This window comes from Sinohyriopsis cumingii, chromosome 5, assembly GCF_028554795.1.
Source record: "Sinohyriopsis cumingii isolate HCF-2022 chromosome 5, ASM2855479v2, whole genome shotgun sequence".
In the NCBI taxonomy this organism is placed as follows: domain Eukaryota; kingdom Metazoa; phylum Mollusca; class Bivalvia; order Unionida; family Unionidae; genus Sinohyriopsis; species Sinohyriopsis cumingii.
The window spans coordinates 70,553,503-70,571,276 of NC_142965.1; the positions used below are offsets into that span (position 1 = coordinate 70,553,503).

At 40.7% G+C, this 17,774-nt stretch overlaps 1 protein-coding gene across 1 annotated transcript in view; it reads right to left on the reverse strand.

Moving 5' to 3' along the window:
• LOC149799397 (putative serine protease K12H4.7) overlaps positions 1-544 on the reverse strand; it is a 52,668-nt gene extending 52,124 nt beyond the window's left edge. Inside the window, exon 1 of the mRNA XM_089958736.1 lies at positions 286-544. Coding sequence (XP_089814862.1) covers positions 286-507 — 222 coding nt within the window. The 5' untranslated portion in view covers positions 508-544. The remainder of the gene's footprint in view (positions 1-285) is intronic.
• Positions 545-17,774: the final 17,230 nt, after the last annotated feature.

The following is a 17,774-nucleotide window of genomic DNA, read 5'->3' on the forward strand; positions in this document are numbered from 1 at the left end:
GTTTTCTGCATTTATAATATCCTCGAAGCCTTTTGTTCTTAAAATCGGTGGGGGTATGTGCTAATAAATGGGACAGTGTGTGAATACCTATCTCCGTGTAACATGGTACCCTATGGTCACTTTATGTGTATGTGGACTGTGGTGGCAATGTTACCAGGTAAACCAACGAACAGACGGACTCACATTTGAACGGACGCAAAGGACAAAAAGAGCGGATTAAATTTTACACAGCTCTCAGATCACAAAAATGCGTGTTTTCCAATTATCATATATATAATACTGTACCTGGCTCCATGTTCGTATGTCAGCCCCGTTAAAGTGATCTAATCGTTGCTGATCGAACCACATTTCCGACGGCAAGTTTCCACGATATTTTGTTTTCGGAGCTCCAAGCATACCTCCCTTTGGCCTGCCTCTGTGATTTCGCGGTATCCATGCTTGGGTCAAAGTTATGACAGAAATTATTAAGAGGACAGTCAAAATACGTCTTGCCGGTACAGCTGCCATTTTGTTTGTCGCTCCGAATCATATGGCTTTCACATGACAAGTCACATGAGAATCAGACCCATTATGTAGCAAAAGACTCCTGCGTGTTCATGTGACTCTCTTGCTCTATGGCAAGCCGTTGTGGGCAAATCTCAGTATTATCTGGTACTAAAAAAAAATGCATTTTATTATATAACATTAGAAACGATATAAGAAATACTATGTAATTTCTAATATTAGAAAAAGATGTTTGAATATTAGAAAATGAAGTTCTATTATTAAAAGAAATAATAATAATAATAATAATAATGACAAAAAAATAAAAGATAAAAAACTCAACTTTGTCCATGGCATACTATTCAAAATATTAGATGTCACCGAATAAATGTTTCTACGTTTTGAGTTTCTAACTTCAAGGGGGGCTGGGGCTGGGCGGGGATCGTTTATTTCCTTGCTTGCATGTGGATTCAGTCACAAAAAAGACGGTGGTTTTCGATACGAGTACTTTAAGCGTGTGGTCAACAGGGACAGTCAGGTTTTAGCAGATCACGTACCCACCATACATGTTCAACATGAACAAAAGATGTGGTGTGATGTGATTTGGATTTTTAACGTAACTTAATTTTTCAGTCATATTGCTACGATATCTGCAATGTGGCAGCTTATAGTGATGTCTAGTACTGGGGCATCATGCCGCAGACATGTAGCATGATGTCCCACCCAGTCACATTATCCTGACACCAGGCCGACAAGTCCTAACACTAACCTTTTAATGTTGAACGCCAAGAGAGGTAGCTGTCAGTACCATTTTTGTAAGTCTTTGGTATGACTCGGCTGGCGATAGAACCCACGACCTCCCGCATCCGAGGCGGACGCTCTGACCACTAGGCCAACGGAGCGGTTATGAACAAAAGAAAACTGGTAATAAAGTATAACGTGGTAATACATACATATATATTTTTAATAAATAACAATTAGCGTGTAGTACAGTTCATTTGATTATGTCAAGACATTGTCTTTAACTCATTACAATGACTGCACGGTTAAAAGTGCAGGGAATTTAGAAGTTATGTTCCCATGACAGTCTTAAAAATCTTCCTGAAATCTGCAAATATATCCTTAATTTATAGAAATAATAATACATGCGTTTGTTGATTTTAATTTTGTTTTATAAATTCTTTAGATTTGTTTACAATTTTTAAAAATCGTTTTCATGTATGTTCATTCTCACTAGCCATACCACCCCAAAATAACCCAGTGGAAATCAGAAACCTGCGGCTCAGACTTACGATGGGCATTTGAAAGGTACTCAATATTTTGATATAACCTTTTTTGTTTCTGCGAACCTATCGATAAAGTCAATATCGATCGATATGAAAATATAGCGTTCCTTAAAATAATCTACAACTGTTTGTCATCATGCCAGACATATGCAGATATATGCATGTGACGTAACACAAGTAAATGACTGACTTAAAAGTGTCCGAGAAATATAACGATTCTACTACAAAGCGAAGAATCCGTGCGTCCGACTGATGTCAAGGCCGACATGGATGAAGTTTACGGGCGTATTTCTTTCCAATTCTGAGGGGCGGTTTCTTTGTTTTAGCTGTGGTAGCGAATCCATGGAAGATAGTCCACGTTCTGGAAGACCGATGTCTACGACTGGTAAGCGCAAAGTGGCTGCTGTGAAGAGGACAGTTGACTAAGATGCTCGAGACACATTGGAAGATACCTTTATTGTCACTTGCTTTAATTCTTCAGCTGTTTTTCGTATATTTAAGAATCATTTGAATATATGTAAGGTTTTTGCAAGATGTTAACGGATGATCATAAATAGACTCGGATTGAAATTGCCCAACAGCAATTAACGAAATATGAAAATGGGGATCAAAAACATTTGAATGAGATTGTTGCAAGCGATGAAGCGTGTATTTGCTTTTTTTAACCGACTCGACCAAAAAAAATAAAGTCAGGAAAAAAACAAAACGGAAACGTGTCCTGAGTGAAGTAAGTGCCGAGTACTCATATAACGCAGAGCAACTGAGTAAACGTCTCTCTGTTTATTCTGAATTCAACACAAGTATGTCGTGTCAGTAGTATATGGGGCCACCCTAGCGACAATGGGAATTAGCATTACAAAACCCCTTGGGCCACTCTAGCGACAAGGGAAATTTAACATGGAGAAAAACCCTGGGTCACTCTAGCGACAAGGGGAATTGAACATGGAAATTGAACATGGGAATATCACCTGGGGATCAGTGGGAATTAAACATTGGTAACGTCATAGGTTTATAGGGTCAAAACCTTTTATAGGGTGAAATGTATTTGTAGGGACAAAGGGTTGATAGGGACAAACATAGACATACAGAAACAAACAAATACACATTGAAACACACAGAAAAGAGGACAGAAATATTCTAAAGAAAGACTCACAGATAGAATAGAGACTCGATAAAGAAAAGTCTGTTGTATGGGTTCAAAACATTTATTCAAGTACATATATACATGGGCTCTCTGGCCTGTGCTTTGGTCTAAGCACTATCCATTAAATACATAAACATTTGAACATAAAAGAAACATATTTATGAGTTGTTTAGTTATTGACTCTAGTAAACTAATGTTTAAAATTAACGTTCACTCCTTTCTAAAATCACTTCATATGCAACGAATTTACATTAAATGTTCGTTTATAAGAAAAAGTCAAAACAAAACAAGTAACAAACAATCAAATAAGAGAAAGTTCGTGTTTGTCTCTCTATCCGTTACACACGTTGTTTAATATCTGGTCAGCTACCACTTGTGTCCCAGCATAGATGTTTCCGATCTCGTATTCCCTGTCAGTCGTAAATCTGCTTTTACGTTCATCGTGCTAGGTACACTTATCGGTAAGCAGATCAAGAGCAGTGATCGTCTTCTTCCCATGGAGGTGCAACATATGCCATATGAATAGTCACTTTTCCATCGGTGATGTCAAATTTTTCTCTCACCGACCGCACGTCTTCAATAGCCCTCAAAAGTTTGGAAGAAGTTATTTCTGCAGGTGTGCTAAATCCGAGACATACAGGCGAGTTCAAACTGTCGTGATACATAGATAGGCTCAAACGACCTTCATCTTTGACTTGGCAATGACATTTGAATTCCTCTAACAGTGAGTCAAGTAGATCCGTAATGAAACCTGATACTTCCTCGCCTGGAACGTCAGACGCGAAGTCTTTAAATTTCATCGCGTAGGTGTAAGTTGTCGTTCTAAATTTTCTCGAGGTCGCTGTCTGGGTCATTTGGATGCTAAAATACTCCTTTAGGTCTATTGAATCCTTTCCCTTCTTGAACGCACTTTGCTGTGACGGTATGGTGGTGAAAGAGGTCAATGATGTTTGTTCCTTCTCTTTTTTCTTCTGCGTAGAGTTATTCATCTTTCTCGTCGCTTGTCCTCGCAATGAAGTGTCGTTCTTGGAAGTCGTCCCTTTTTATACTGGGTGATATCAGCATGTCCATAAGGTAAAGTTTTGTGGTCTGGAAGTTTCACTGGTTGCACGTAGTTTGTCATGGCATTAGTACATAACAGCTAAGATGTGGTATTGCATTGGTGATGTGATCGTGAGGCATAGAATCACACCCGAGTTTCTCGTTGGACTTGAGTCTTACGCTCTATACTTGCTGTTTGAAAGGATTCATTTTTGTCGATTGGTCTTGGTAGTGACAATGAACTATTGGTCTTGGACGTTGTCCCTTTTTATATGCTGACCAATATCGATGTGACCGTACGGCAACGTAAAGTGATTGGGAAGTCTCACTCGCTTCTGGTACACGATTTGATAGATTTTTTCCAGGGGTCGACTGACGATGTGGTGAGTGGGTAAACGTACAATCTTGTTCGGTTGGTGAGTGGTCACTTTAAAGTTTCCATCCTCTCCCGATTGCAAGGCTTCTTTCAATACCCCAAAGTTGACCACTCGACTGGTACGATAATTCAGAGTCAGTCCTTTCACTTTGCACTCCGTGTGCACTTCTCCTTGTTTGTCCCGGTATTGGTAGCCGTAATTTTTAGGACCTCCACTCGCGAAACTTAGAATCTTGTCGTCGGGATGTTCGTCTGTCCAGGCTCCTAAACGGTTTTCTTCGATGTTAGGGTGTTGCTGACCCGGTCGATCGATGTAGATGCAACTGTCCGTGTCAAAGTACAGGACGCGTTCCCCTAACAGTTCTAAAGCTTCGTACAATTTTAAGCGAGCATGAGCTGTCACGTAAGCCGCAATGATGACATTTCCAAAAGGGTCGTCTTGTACAAAGTCCAGATCTTCTTCGTAATTGACCAAGATCAAATTCTCTCGAACGACGTCCACGTGTTTCATGTATTTGGTTTTGTCGTGAATCATCTGGAAGTAGCGGGAAGGTTCTGTCAAATATTCCGTCTTGGGTAAACACGGTCGTTGTGCCATTTTACCCCACAAGCAATTTAACATCACTTTGGCAAACGATCGCCTGCCTTCGTTTTTCTCGATGTGGTCTAAAGAGATGCCTTCTTGTTCATAGTATTTCTCTTTGAATTGTATTTGGTCTTCGGGAGTGTGACACCAGGAAGGGTAGCCGCTGGCTTCTTGTTTCAGTTTCAAAAAGGCATCCACGTAGTCAGCGAAAATGCCTTTCTGACTGGGATCACCCTTGTGGTATTGTTGTGTCTTGGGAAAGTGGCAAATTTCGTACACTTCTAACAGTTGGTATCCCATGTCCAGAGCTTTGAACAATTCTACGCTGACCCAGGTTCCCGTCAAGGCACGTTCTTCTTGGGTGTGCTGACAAGGTTGGTCTTGGTTGCACGTTTCGGCACAAGTACGGCACAAGGGAAACATCAGTTTGCCTTGACAATGGTGAGGTAAGACGGGATGGTATAGGTTCGTGGGAGGCAAAACTTTACACTTGATCAAGCCTTCGTATTGTCGAATGTTTTTCAGGTCGATGTGTTCCGTCAGCAATTGCGGGTGCCCTACAGGAAAGCGACAATATTTGCACACGTAGGGATACAGCGAACACACGTCCAAGTATTTGATTTCTTCTCCTTTCTCTTCGTCGGCTTGGTACAGCAAACAGGTGGCATTGGTCCTTCCTCCGTACAAACTATCCCTCGGGTTCAGCGGGTCCATGAACTGGTAACTTTCCACGAGGCGTTTAAACTCGGGATCGGTTTTCAAGCGGTGATCGTATTCGTGTTCCCACATTTCCACCACTTGGTATCCTTCCTGTTCCAACTTTAGGCGTCGCTGACAAGTGTCCTGGTACAAGTCTTCCATGGTTCGTTGTAAAAACTGATTTTTAGTGCTACGATCAGGGTAACAGACGGGACATCCGTGAAATAAGCAACCGTTAAACTCGTACACGATCTTGGGGTTTTCTAAGTCCCAGCCATCTACCGAATATGTTCCGATGGTCTTTTCACCCCCTCCGTTGCGGGCATGCTGAATCCATTTGTTTTCCTTGTCGCACAAGTAATGTAACCAACGTAGGGCTTTGACCGAGTATTGACGTTTGACAAAGTTGGTCGTTTGAGGGCTGATGACAGCCACGGTGTTTTCAGGCATGAATCGTTGTCGATACACTAAGGAACACGCTTTGGCAATGGTGCAAGCTTCTTTCAAAGGATCGACCCCTCCGTGTTCCATGAACAGTTCTCGAAATTTTCCACAGCAACGCCGTAAAATGTCCACGTCGGAACGACAATACTTTAGCATTTCTTCCTGAAAGTCGAAAGGGTCCGAGGCGTGAGCCTGGTACCAAGCGTAGAAAGCTTCTCGTTGTTCGGTACGCATGTTGTCGGGGTCGTAATAGTGAGCCTCAGGTAAATGGGGTAGAACGGCGTGTTGATTGGCTTCCGTATTGAAAAAGTGTGGAAAGTACCCTTTAGCCATTTCTGTCATTCCAAACGTTTTAGGCATTCGACTCAAAGGCATGGCCAAATAGCTCATCGAATCTTTAAACTGTACTTGTCCCACTTGCATGAAAATGATTTTGGCTCCGTTCAAAGTCACTTTAGGACGTTCGGTGCCATGTTCCGTATAGTATCTGAGAAGAAACTGTCCATCGTATCCGGAGAAATTGTGAGCCATCACCGTGGCATGACGATGACAATCTCCGCAACGTTCGATGTCCTCTAGGCTCCACGTCTTGTCGATGGGGTCTAAGACCCATCGAGCGAAATCGGCTAGCGTGTTCGGTCCCCGAAAGATTTTTTCACGTCCTCCAGGAATCTTGCTGCAGTGAGGGCAATGACTGAAGATAGGTTCTTGAATGCACTTCTCGCACGCTCGATGAGCCACGCAGAAATTAGGAATGTGAATGCCAGTCTCTTGCATGCATTCGAAATCGAAAAAGATGAAATTGCTTTTCTTCTTGTGACCATCCTCTTTCTCTGGTGGGGGTTGGTATTTTTGCACGTAGCATTGGTGTTTCAAGTCCACGATGTGATGACAAATGTGACATTTCTTTTTTCCTGAACATACGTGTGCCTTGGTACTATTGGTACGTATGCCTTGTCCACACGTAGGGCACAATCTCAGGAGTTGACAAGCACATTTCTGCTGTGAACCTTGCGTCTTCAGATGTTGTTGGTAACAGGCAGGGCTGAAAAACGTGCGCAGACAAGCAGGACAATGCAATGGTTTTTGCCCTTCGCTCAGACAGGGTGGAGAGGCCAAACATCCTCGGCATTTCGATCCACAATGTTTGTGTTGCTCTCGATTATTATAACCACGGTCACATTTCTCACAGTAATATCTGTATCCCAGGAATCCGGGGATGGCGGTAATGGTATCGAAATGTTCATCGTGATAATAGACATGAATGTATTTTCCGTCCTTAAAGTCTTGGCCTCGAAACAACAGAGGTCCGCGCACTTCTTGAGGGTGCACTTTCAAGGTGTATCGTGGAGCTAGGGCATCTTGCAATTTTTGCATCTCAGGAATGCCACAGGGTGTGTCTTTGGACAGTCCGGCTTGTTGTAACAGGAGTTCTGCTTCATTTCGTTGTTTGGCTCGATCGGATCGTTGAATAGTTTTCCAGGTTCTTTTCCATTCTACCGTGTCGTTCTTGTTGGCATAGGTTCGTCCCACCACGATGGCACGGGCTAAACACATCTGGTCTTGAGGGTTGTTAATTCGGACGAGACTTGTTTTGGTGTTGCGAAGGTCGTCCACCAATAAGACCTTTTTGCGTCCAGTCCCTTGAGGAGGAGAGACGTGGGCCATTTTCAGTGTGGCTTTACCATCGGTGATGTCAAACTGATCATTAGATTGTTGTACGTGTTGAATCTTGTCCATGACTTTGGAAGGGGTTAGTTCTGCGGGTCTGCTAAACTCGATCCAAACAGGGGATTTCAAGCTGTCGTGATCTATGGATAGTGTCAAGAAATCGTCTTCTTTGGGTTGACATTGTTGCTTTAGTGTGGTGAGCAAAGAATCCCACATCTCGGTGATAAACCCTTCTGCTTTCTCCAATGGTACGTCGGACTTGAAATCTTTAAACTTCACCGTGTAGGTGTAAGTCGTGGTTCTAAATTTTCTAGAGGGTCGCTTTTCCGTCTCTCGAATGTGATAGTACTTTTCAGGGTTAACTGGTGGACTTTGGTTTGGAGTGGGCTCTCTATGTCTGGTCGCAGACGTGGAAGGTGTTGGTTCAGGTTTGCTCATGTCTTCGTTTTGAGCGAACACTTCTTTTCGTGTGTGAGGCGATACGTCACTTCGCTGCCTCTTACGTTCTTCTTCTCTCTCACTGAAATCGTGCGATCGTTTCATCTCGATTGCTGATTCAGAAATGATTTAACCAAGTTCATTCTCTCCATATATACCCTCTCTACCTCTTGTTGTCACAATGACTTGGTATATTTCACAAGGGCAAGTGAAAGCCAAGCATATAGGAGCCCAACGACAGCGGTGCGTCTTAAACACCTCATGCATCTTGATGACCCTTCGATTCAAACCCTAGCACGAAAGAAAAAAGTTGCAAGAAAAAAACCCAGACAGTTGGTGTCTTCAAGAGAGCTAGAGACGCCGGCACTGTGTCGCTGGGACACGTACGTACTCCAGAAAACTACGCCACTCGACAACGTTGTCTCCTTCTCTCAGTCACTTCTACTTTGTCGCTGAATACATTCTACCAACCCTGTTTAAACACACGTTTCTTCATCTGATATTTTTAAAAAATATACTAAACGCATTTTTAAAAGAACTACCCTTTTCGACAGCAGTGACGGCGTCTCCTGCTGCTGTTACCACTGTTGCTGCACAAAGATGATCTTTCCTTAAGATCAAAATATGAGACAGAGCAAGTAAGTTGTGAAGTTGAGCGGATGTGTCTAAACAACAACTGTCAAGCCCCTATGTTCCATTTCTGTTTGTGATAATAACTTGTGATACTTCACATTTTCTAAAGTGGAAATCTTTACAAACCGTACAAAAGTTATATGACTTTGGCTTCTGACAGTTGTACAGACTCTTCACTTTATAAGTGTCACGAGAAAATAGTGTATCCAAGTTTTACCATTTTCCAAAACACCCACACACTTGCAACGTGACCAGAATCTGTACTTCTTTATTTGTGGATATCCAACAGACCCGTCCCAGCATATATAGCTGGTTAAGAACTGTAGGAATATCACCTCATTTTTTTTTCAGAAATATCAAAGCTTTTATGTGTATCTTCCCTGTTCCACCCTTTATTAGTGCTTAGGTATATTCCCTAAACAACACAAACAATTTGGAACAAAATTAAATTTTGAATTAAGGTTTCTCTCTGTTTATACATTTTTTTTTCAAGTTGTTGGTACATGGCATATGACATTCAAATAGTTTCTCAAACTGAGAGGCATTTCTACACATGTCATTGCCTTTGTTAAATTCGGTTTTGTTGGTTAGTCATCGTTAATCTTTAATTCTATTTTTATGATGTATTTCTTTTTTGCTAGAAGATTTAATTTATTTATGTTGTTTAGTCTGCTGCTGCAAAAAAGAAAATGCATGTATCTATAGCAAAGTGTTTCAGTTTGTTCAGTTTTTTATTTCAAGCTCTACAAAAGGTACCAAGTTTGTCTTGCAAGGGGATTGAAACTTTAAGTTACGCGGACGTGAAGGAAAACATACCTTTGTTACTACAATTTGCTGTCTTTGTGTTCGTTCTAATCATGCTTGCCTTATATCTTTTTGTTTTAGGATCATATTTCTTCTGATGTAAATACATACATCAATGGATAGACAGCTTGGGTTATCATCCTTGAGGTTCACTGTACTTTTAGTTTCTTTACTTCATACAAACCCCAAAATCACTAGCTTGAAGGGAAAAAAATAACAAAAAACTGACACCTGGTACTGTAACACATCTGTCTCTGTTGATGTGAGTGTGCTTGACAAAATGTTTGAGTAAGATTAAAAATGTTTGTCAGTTTCAAAACTCGAACCAGTACTGTGGCCGTTTAATATTTTCATGTGGCAAGAAGAAATGGTACAATACGCAACAAAGGGATTGTACATTTACACTCCAATCTGTCTGCACTGCAATGGTAACAACGCTCTTGCGTTGACATTATTTTGCCACACTACCTAAGAAAAAACAATTCATCACTCATCATAAACGATTTCATTGGCTATACATATTTTCTTACCGCTTTCGCTTCGAATTGACTTCAGTACCGTTTCGCACAGTGACAAGATCGGACGTGTTTTTTGCTTTTTTTTTTATTCTGCGGCTGGTCGCTACACTACTTGCTCTGAATTTACAACCCAACATTGTGTTACGCATTGTAAGTGACTTCATTGGGCCAACCGATATTTTACACTTCTGTCTATTCATATGAGTGTGCTTGTCAAAATGTTTGAGTAAGATTAAAAATGTTTGTCAGTTTCAAAACGCGAACCAGTACTGTGGCCGTTTAGTATTTGATCTGGCAAGAAGAAATGGTACAATACGCAACAAAGGGTTTGTACGTTTACACTCTCCAATCTGTCTGCACTGCAATGGTAACAACGCTCTTGCGTTGGCATTATTTTGCCACACTACCTAAGAAAAAAAGCAATGCATCACTCATCATAAACGATTTCATTGGCTATACTTATTTTCTTACCGCTTTCGCTTCGAACTAACTTCAGTACCGTTTCGCACAGTGACAAGATCGGACGTGTTTTTTTTTTTTTTTAATTCTGCGGCTTGTCGCTACTCTACTTGCCCTGAATTTACAACCAAACAATGTGTTGCACATTGTAAGTGACTTGATTGGTCAGTCGATATTTTCCACCGCCTTAGCTTCAAATTGGTTTCACTTGTTATTCGCACCGCAAGATAACCAGACGCGTTTTTCTGTACCTGACCATTAGTCACTTCACAAACAATAAAACTAACACACAAATGATCACGCCATGGGCGACTCATGGAAATTATGTTAGTCATGTTACGAAATATATCACGACTTGTTTGGATGTACTTTTCTGTGGTCACTCTTTAATCACATGCGTCTTCAGTTCACTCTTGTCATGTTTTTTAAAGGGTGTATTTTTTCTATGGATGTGATTGTTATGTTCTATATGTTCTTTTATGTTTTCAGTGATTTTACTTTATATCTGTATTTTAATTTAGATGTATAGACTATGTAGTCTGAAATAAAGAATTCTTATCTTATCTTATGTAAGTGGAATGAGTGTTTCTTTGAAACTTTCATAAGGCAAATATACCGTAAAAAAACAAACGTACGTGTCGTGATATTTTTAAAGTAGGAATACATGCTTTCTCTCTCTCTCTCTCTCTCTCTCTGTGGTTTTGATTTATACCCTAATGAAATATGTTCCCGTTTGAAGATACCTCTCCAAAATTGTGATCAGTGGTCACCATAATTACGCAAACTGTTCCGTTTGTCATCTTATTTTTTTCAAAAGTTTACACTCTAAAAAATTGTAGAACGATTTTTTTTCTTCCATCAGTAAATCTTTGGATAAAATAAAAGCTTGAGTTTGCACAATTCTGGTATCTTAACTTTATCCTATTTTGGAACTGAAACATGTCACGGAATTTTTTTTCTTCTAACATTAGATTTACAGTTTTTCAGAAATAAAGACAATCACACGGCTTTTTCAAGAATGAAGCAAGCGACATTGCACTGTATCACCCTGCCTATGGTTAACTCTGAATTCTAAAGTCAAAGCATGGGTTCAGGAAAAAATGTAACAATGTTCGTCCTATCCTCCTAAGACGAACATTGTTACATTTTTTCCTGAACCCATGTTTTGACTTTAGAATTCAGAGTTAACCATAGGCAGGGTTATACAGTGCAATGTCGCTTGCTTCATTCTTGAAAAAGCCGTGTGATTGTCTTTATTTCTGAAAAACTGTAAATCTAATGTTAGAAGAAAAAAAATTCCGTGACATGTTTCAGTTCCAAAATAGGATAAAGTTAAGATACCAGAATTGTGCAAACTCAAGCTTTTATTTTATCCAAAGATTTACTGATGGAAGAAAAAAAATCGTTCTACAATTTTTTAGAGTGTAAACTTTTGAAAAAAATAAGATGACAAACGGAACAGTTTGCGTAATTATGGTGACCACTGATCACAATTTTGGAGAGGTATCTTCAAACGGGAACATATTTCATTAGGGTATAAATCAAAACCACAGAGAGAGAGAGAGAGAGAGAGAGAGAAAGCATGTATTCCTACTTTAAAAATATCACGACACGTACGTTTGTTTTTTTTACGGTATATTTGCCTTATGAAAGTTTCAAAGAAACACTCATTCCACTTACATAAGATAAGATAAGAATTCTTTATTTCAGACTACATAGTCTATACATCTAAATTAAAATACAGATATAAAGTAAAATCACTGAAAACATAAAAGAACATATAGAACATAACAATCACATCCATAGAAAAAATACACCCTTTAAAAAACATGACAAGAGTGAACTGAAGACGCATGTGATTAAAGAGTGACCACAGAAAAGTACATCCAAACAAGTCGTGATATATTTCGTAACATGACTAACATAATTTCCATGAGTCGTCCATGGCGTGATCATTTGTGTGTTAGTTTTATTGTTTGTGAAGTGACTAATGGTCAGGTACAGAAAAACGCGTCTGGTTATCTTGCGGTGAAACCAATTTGAAGCTAAGGTGGTGGAAAATATCGACTGACCAATCAAGTCACTTACAATGTGCAACACATTGTTTGGTTGTAAATTCAGGGCAAGTAGAGTAGCGACAAGCCGCAGAATAAAAAAAAAAAAAAACACGTCCGATCTTGTCACTGTGCGAAACGGTACTGAAGTTAGTTCGAAGCGAAAGCGGTAAGAAAATAAGTATAGCCAATGAAATCGTTTATGATGAGTGATGCATTGCTTTTTTTCTTAGGTAGTGTGGCAAAATAATGCCAACGCAAGAGCGTTGTTACCATTGCAGTGCAGACAGATTGGAGAGTGTAAACGTACAAACCCTTTGTTGCGTATTGTACCATTTCTTCTTGCCAGATCAAATACTAAACGGCCACAGTACTGGTTCGCGTTTTGAAACTGACAAACATTTTTAATCTTACTCAAACATTTTGACAAGCACACTCATATGAATAGACAGAAGTGTAAAATATCGGTTGGCCCAATGAAGTCACTTACAATGCGTAACACAATGTTGGGTTGTAAATTCAGAGCAAGTAGTGTAGCGACCAGCCGCAGAATAAAAAAAAAAGCAAAAAACACGTCCGATCTTGTCACTGTGCGAAACGGTACTGAAGTCAATTCGAAGCGAAAGCGGTAAGAAAATATGTATAGCCAATGAAATCGTTTATGATGAGTGATGAATTGTTTTTTCTTAGGTAGTGTGGCAAAATAATGTCAACGCAAGAGCGTTGTTACCATTGCAGTGCAGACAGATTGGAGTGTAAATGTACAATCCCTTTGTTGCGTATTGTACCATTTCTTCTTGCCACATGAAAATATTAAACGGCCACAGTACTGGTTCGAGTTTTGAAACTGACAAACATTTTTAATCTTACTCAAACATTTTGTCAAGCACACTCACATCAACAGAGACAGATGTGTTACAGTACCAGGTGTCAGTTTTTTGTTATTTTTTTCCCTTCAAGCTAGTGATTTTGGGGTTTGTATGAAGTAAAGAAACTAAAAGTACAGTGAACCTCAAGGATGATAACCCAAGCTGTCTATCCATTGATGTATGTATTTACATCAGAAGAAATATGATCCTAAAACAAAAAGATATAAGGCAAGCATGATTAGAACGAACACAAAGACAGCAAATTGTAGTAACAAAGGTATGTTTTCCTTCACGTCCGCGTAACTTAAAGTTTCAATCCCCTTGCAAGACAAACTTGGTACCTTTTGTAGAGCTTGAAATAAAAAACTGAACAAACTGAAACACTTTGCTATAGATACATGCATTTTCTTTTTTGCAGCAGCAGACTAAACAACATAAATAAATTAAATCTTCTAGCAAAAAAGAAATACATCATAAAAATAGAATTAAAGATTAACGATGACTAACCAACAAAACCGAATTTAACAAAGGCAATGACATGTGTAGAAATGCCTCTCAGTTTGAGAAACTATTTGAATGTCATATGCCATGTACCAACAACTTGAAAAAAAAATGTATAAACAGAGAGAAACCTTAATTCAAAATTTAATTTTGTTCCAAATTGTTTGTGTTGTTTAGGGAATATACCTAAGCACTAATAAAGGGTGGAACAGGGAAGATACACATAAAAGCTTTGATATTTCTGAAAAAAAAATGAGGTGATATTCCTACAGTTCTTAACCAGCTATATATGCTGGGACGGGTCTGTTGGATATCCACAAATAAAGAAGTACAGATTCTGGTCACGTTGCAAGTGTGTGGGTGTTTTGGAAAATGGTAAAACTTGGATACACTATTTTCTCGTGACACTTATAAAGTGAAGAGTCTGTACAACTGTCAGAAGCCAAAGTCATATAACTTTTGTACGGTTTGTAAAGATTTCCACTTTAGAAAATGTGAAGTATCACAAGTTATTATCACAAACAGAAATGGAACATAGGGGCTTGACAGTTGTTGTTTAGACACCTCCGCTCAACTTCACAACTTACTTGCTCTGTCTCATATTTTGATCTTAAGGAAAGATCATCTTTGTGCAGCAACAGTGGTAACAGCAGCAGGAGACGCCGTCACTGCTGTCGAAAAGGGTAGTTCTTTTAAAAATGCGTTTAGTATATTTTTTAAAAATATCAGATGAAGAAACGTGTGTTTAAACAGGGTTGGTAGAATGTATTCAGCGACAAAGTAGAAGTGACTGAGAGAAGGAGACAACGTTGTCGAGTGGCGTAGTTTTCTGGAGTACGTACGTGTCCCAGCGACACAGTGCCGGCGTCTCTAGCTCTCTTGAAGACACCAACTGTCTGGGTTTTTTTCTTGCAACTTTTTTCTTTCGTGCTAGGGTTTGAATCGAAGGGTCATCAAGATGCATGAGGTGTTTAAGACGCACCGCTGTCGTTGGGCTCCTATATGCTTGGCTTTCACTTGCCCTTGTGAAATATACCAAGTCATTGTGACAACAAGAGGTAGAGAGGGTATATATGGAGAGAATGAACTTGGTTAAATCATTTCTGAATCAGCAATCGAGATGAAACGATCGCACGATTTCAGTGAGAGAGAAGAAGAACGTAAGAGGCAGCGAAGTGACGTATCGCCTCACACACGAAAAGAAGTGTTCGCTCAAAACGAAGACATGAGCAAACCTGAACCAACACCTTCCACGTCTGCGACCAGACATAGAGAGCCCACTCCAAACCAAAGTCCACCAGTTAACCCTGAAAAGTACTATCACATTCGAGAGACGGAAAAGCGACCCTCTAGAAAATTTAGAACCACGACTTACACCTACACGGTGAAGTTTAAAGATTTCAAGTCCGACGTACCATTGGAGAAAGCAGAAGGGTTTATCACCGAGATGTGGGATTCTTTGCTCACCACACTAAAGCAACAATGTCAACCCAAAGAAGACGATTTCTTGACACTATCCATAGATCACGACAGCTTGAAATCCCCTGTTTGGATCGAGTTTAGCAGACCCGCAGAACTAACCCCTTCCAAAGTCATGGACAAGATTCAACACGTACAACAATCTAATGATCAGTTTGACATCACCGATGGTAAAGCCACACTGAAAATGGCCCACGTCTCTCCTCCTCAAGGGACTGGACGCAAAAAGGTCTTATTGGTGGACGACCTTCGCAACACCAAAACAAGTCTCGTCCGAATTAACAACCCTCAAGACCAGATGTGTTTAGCCCGTGCCATCGTGGTGGGACGAACCTATGCCAACAAGAACGACACGGTAGAATGGAAAAGAACCTGGAAAACTATTCAACGATCCGATCGAGCCAAACAACGAAATGAAGCAGAACTCCTGTTACAACAAGCCGGACTGTCCAAAGACACACCCTGTGGCATTCCTGAGATGCAAAAATTGCAAGATGCCCTAGCTCCACGATACACCTTGAAAGTGCACCCTCAAGAAGTGCGCGGACCTCTGTTGTTTCGAGGCCAAGACTTTAAGGACGGAAAATACATTCATGTCTATTATCACGATGAACATTTCGATACCATTACCGCCATCCCCGGATTCCTGGGATACAGATATTACTGTGAGAAATGTGACCGTGGTTATAATAATCGAGAGCAACACAAACATTGTGGATCGAAATGCCGAGGATGTTTGGCCTCTCCACCCTGTCTGAGCGAAGGGCAAAAACCATTGCATTGTCCTGCTTGTCTGCGCACGTTTTTCAGCCCTGCCTGTTACCAACAACATCTGAAGACGCAAGGTTCACAGCAGAAATGTGCTTGTCAACTCCTGAGATTGTGCCCTACGTGTGGACAAGGCATACGTACCAATAGTACCAAGGCACACGTATGTTCAGGAAAAAAGAAATGTCACATTTGTCATCACATCGTGGACTTGAAACACCAATGCTACGTGCAAAAATACCAACCCCCACCAGAGAAAGAGGATGGTCACAAGAAGAAAAGCAATTTCATCTTTTTCGATTTCGAATGCATGCAAGAGACTGGCATTCACATTCCTAATTTCTGCGTGGCTCATCGAGCGTGCGAGAAGTGCATTCAAGAACCTATCTTCAGTCATTGCCCTCACTGCAGCAAGATTCCTGGAGGACGTGAAAAAATCTTTCGGGGACCGAACACGCTAGCCGATTTCGCTCGATGGGTCTTAGACCCCATCGACAAGACGTGGAGCCAAGAGGACATCGAACGTTACGGAGATTGTCATCGTCATGCCACGGTGATGGCTCACAATTTCTCCGGATACGATGGACAGTTTCTTCTCAGATACTATACGGAACATGGCACCGAACGTCCTAAAGTGACTTTGAACGGAGCCAAAATCATTTTCATGCAAGTGGGACAAGTACAGTTTAAAGATTCGATGAGCTATTTGGCCATGCCTTTGAGTCGAATGCCTAAAACGTTTGGAATGACAGAAATGGCTAAAGGGTACTTTCCACACTTTTTCAATACGGAAGCCAATCAACACGCCGTTCTACCCCATTTACCTGAGGCTCACTATTACGACCCCGACAACATGCGTACCGAACAACGAGAAGCTTTCTACGCTTGGTACCAGGCTCACGCCTCGGACCCTTTCGACTTTCAGGAAGAAATGCTAAAGTATTGTCGTTCCGACGTGGACATTTTACGGCGTTGCTGTGGAAAATTTCGAGAACTGTTCATGGAACACGGAGGGGTCGATCCTTTGAAAGAAGCTTGCACCATTGCCAAAGCGTGTTCCTTAGTGTATCGACAACGATTCATGCCTGAAAACACCGTGGCTGTCATCAGCCCTCAAACGACCAACTTTGTCAAACGTCAATACTCGGTCAAAGCCCTACGTTGGTTACATTACTTGTGCGACAAGGAAAACAAATGGATTCAGCATGCCCGCAACGGAGGGGGTGAAAAGACCATCGGAACATATTCGGTAGATGGCTGGGACTTAGAAAACCCCAAGATCGTGTACGAGTTTAACGGTTGCTTATTTCACGGATGTCCCGTCTGTTACCCTGATCGTAGCACTAAAAATCAGTTTTTACAACGAACCATGGAAGACTTGTACCAGGACACTTGTCAGCGACGCCTAAAGTTGGAACAGGAAGGATACCAAGTGGTGGAAATGTGGGAACACGAATACGATCACCGCTTGAAAACCGATCCCGAGTTTAAACGCCTCGTGGAAAGTTACCAGTTCATGGA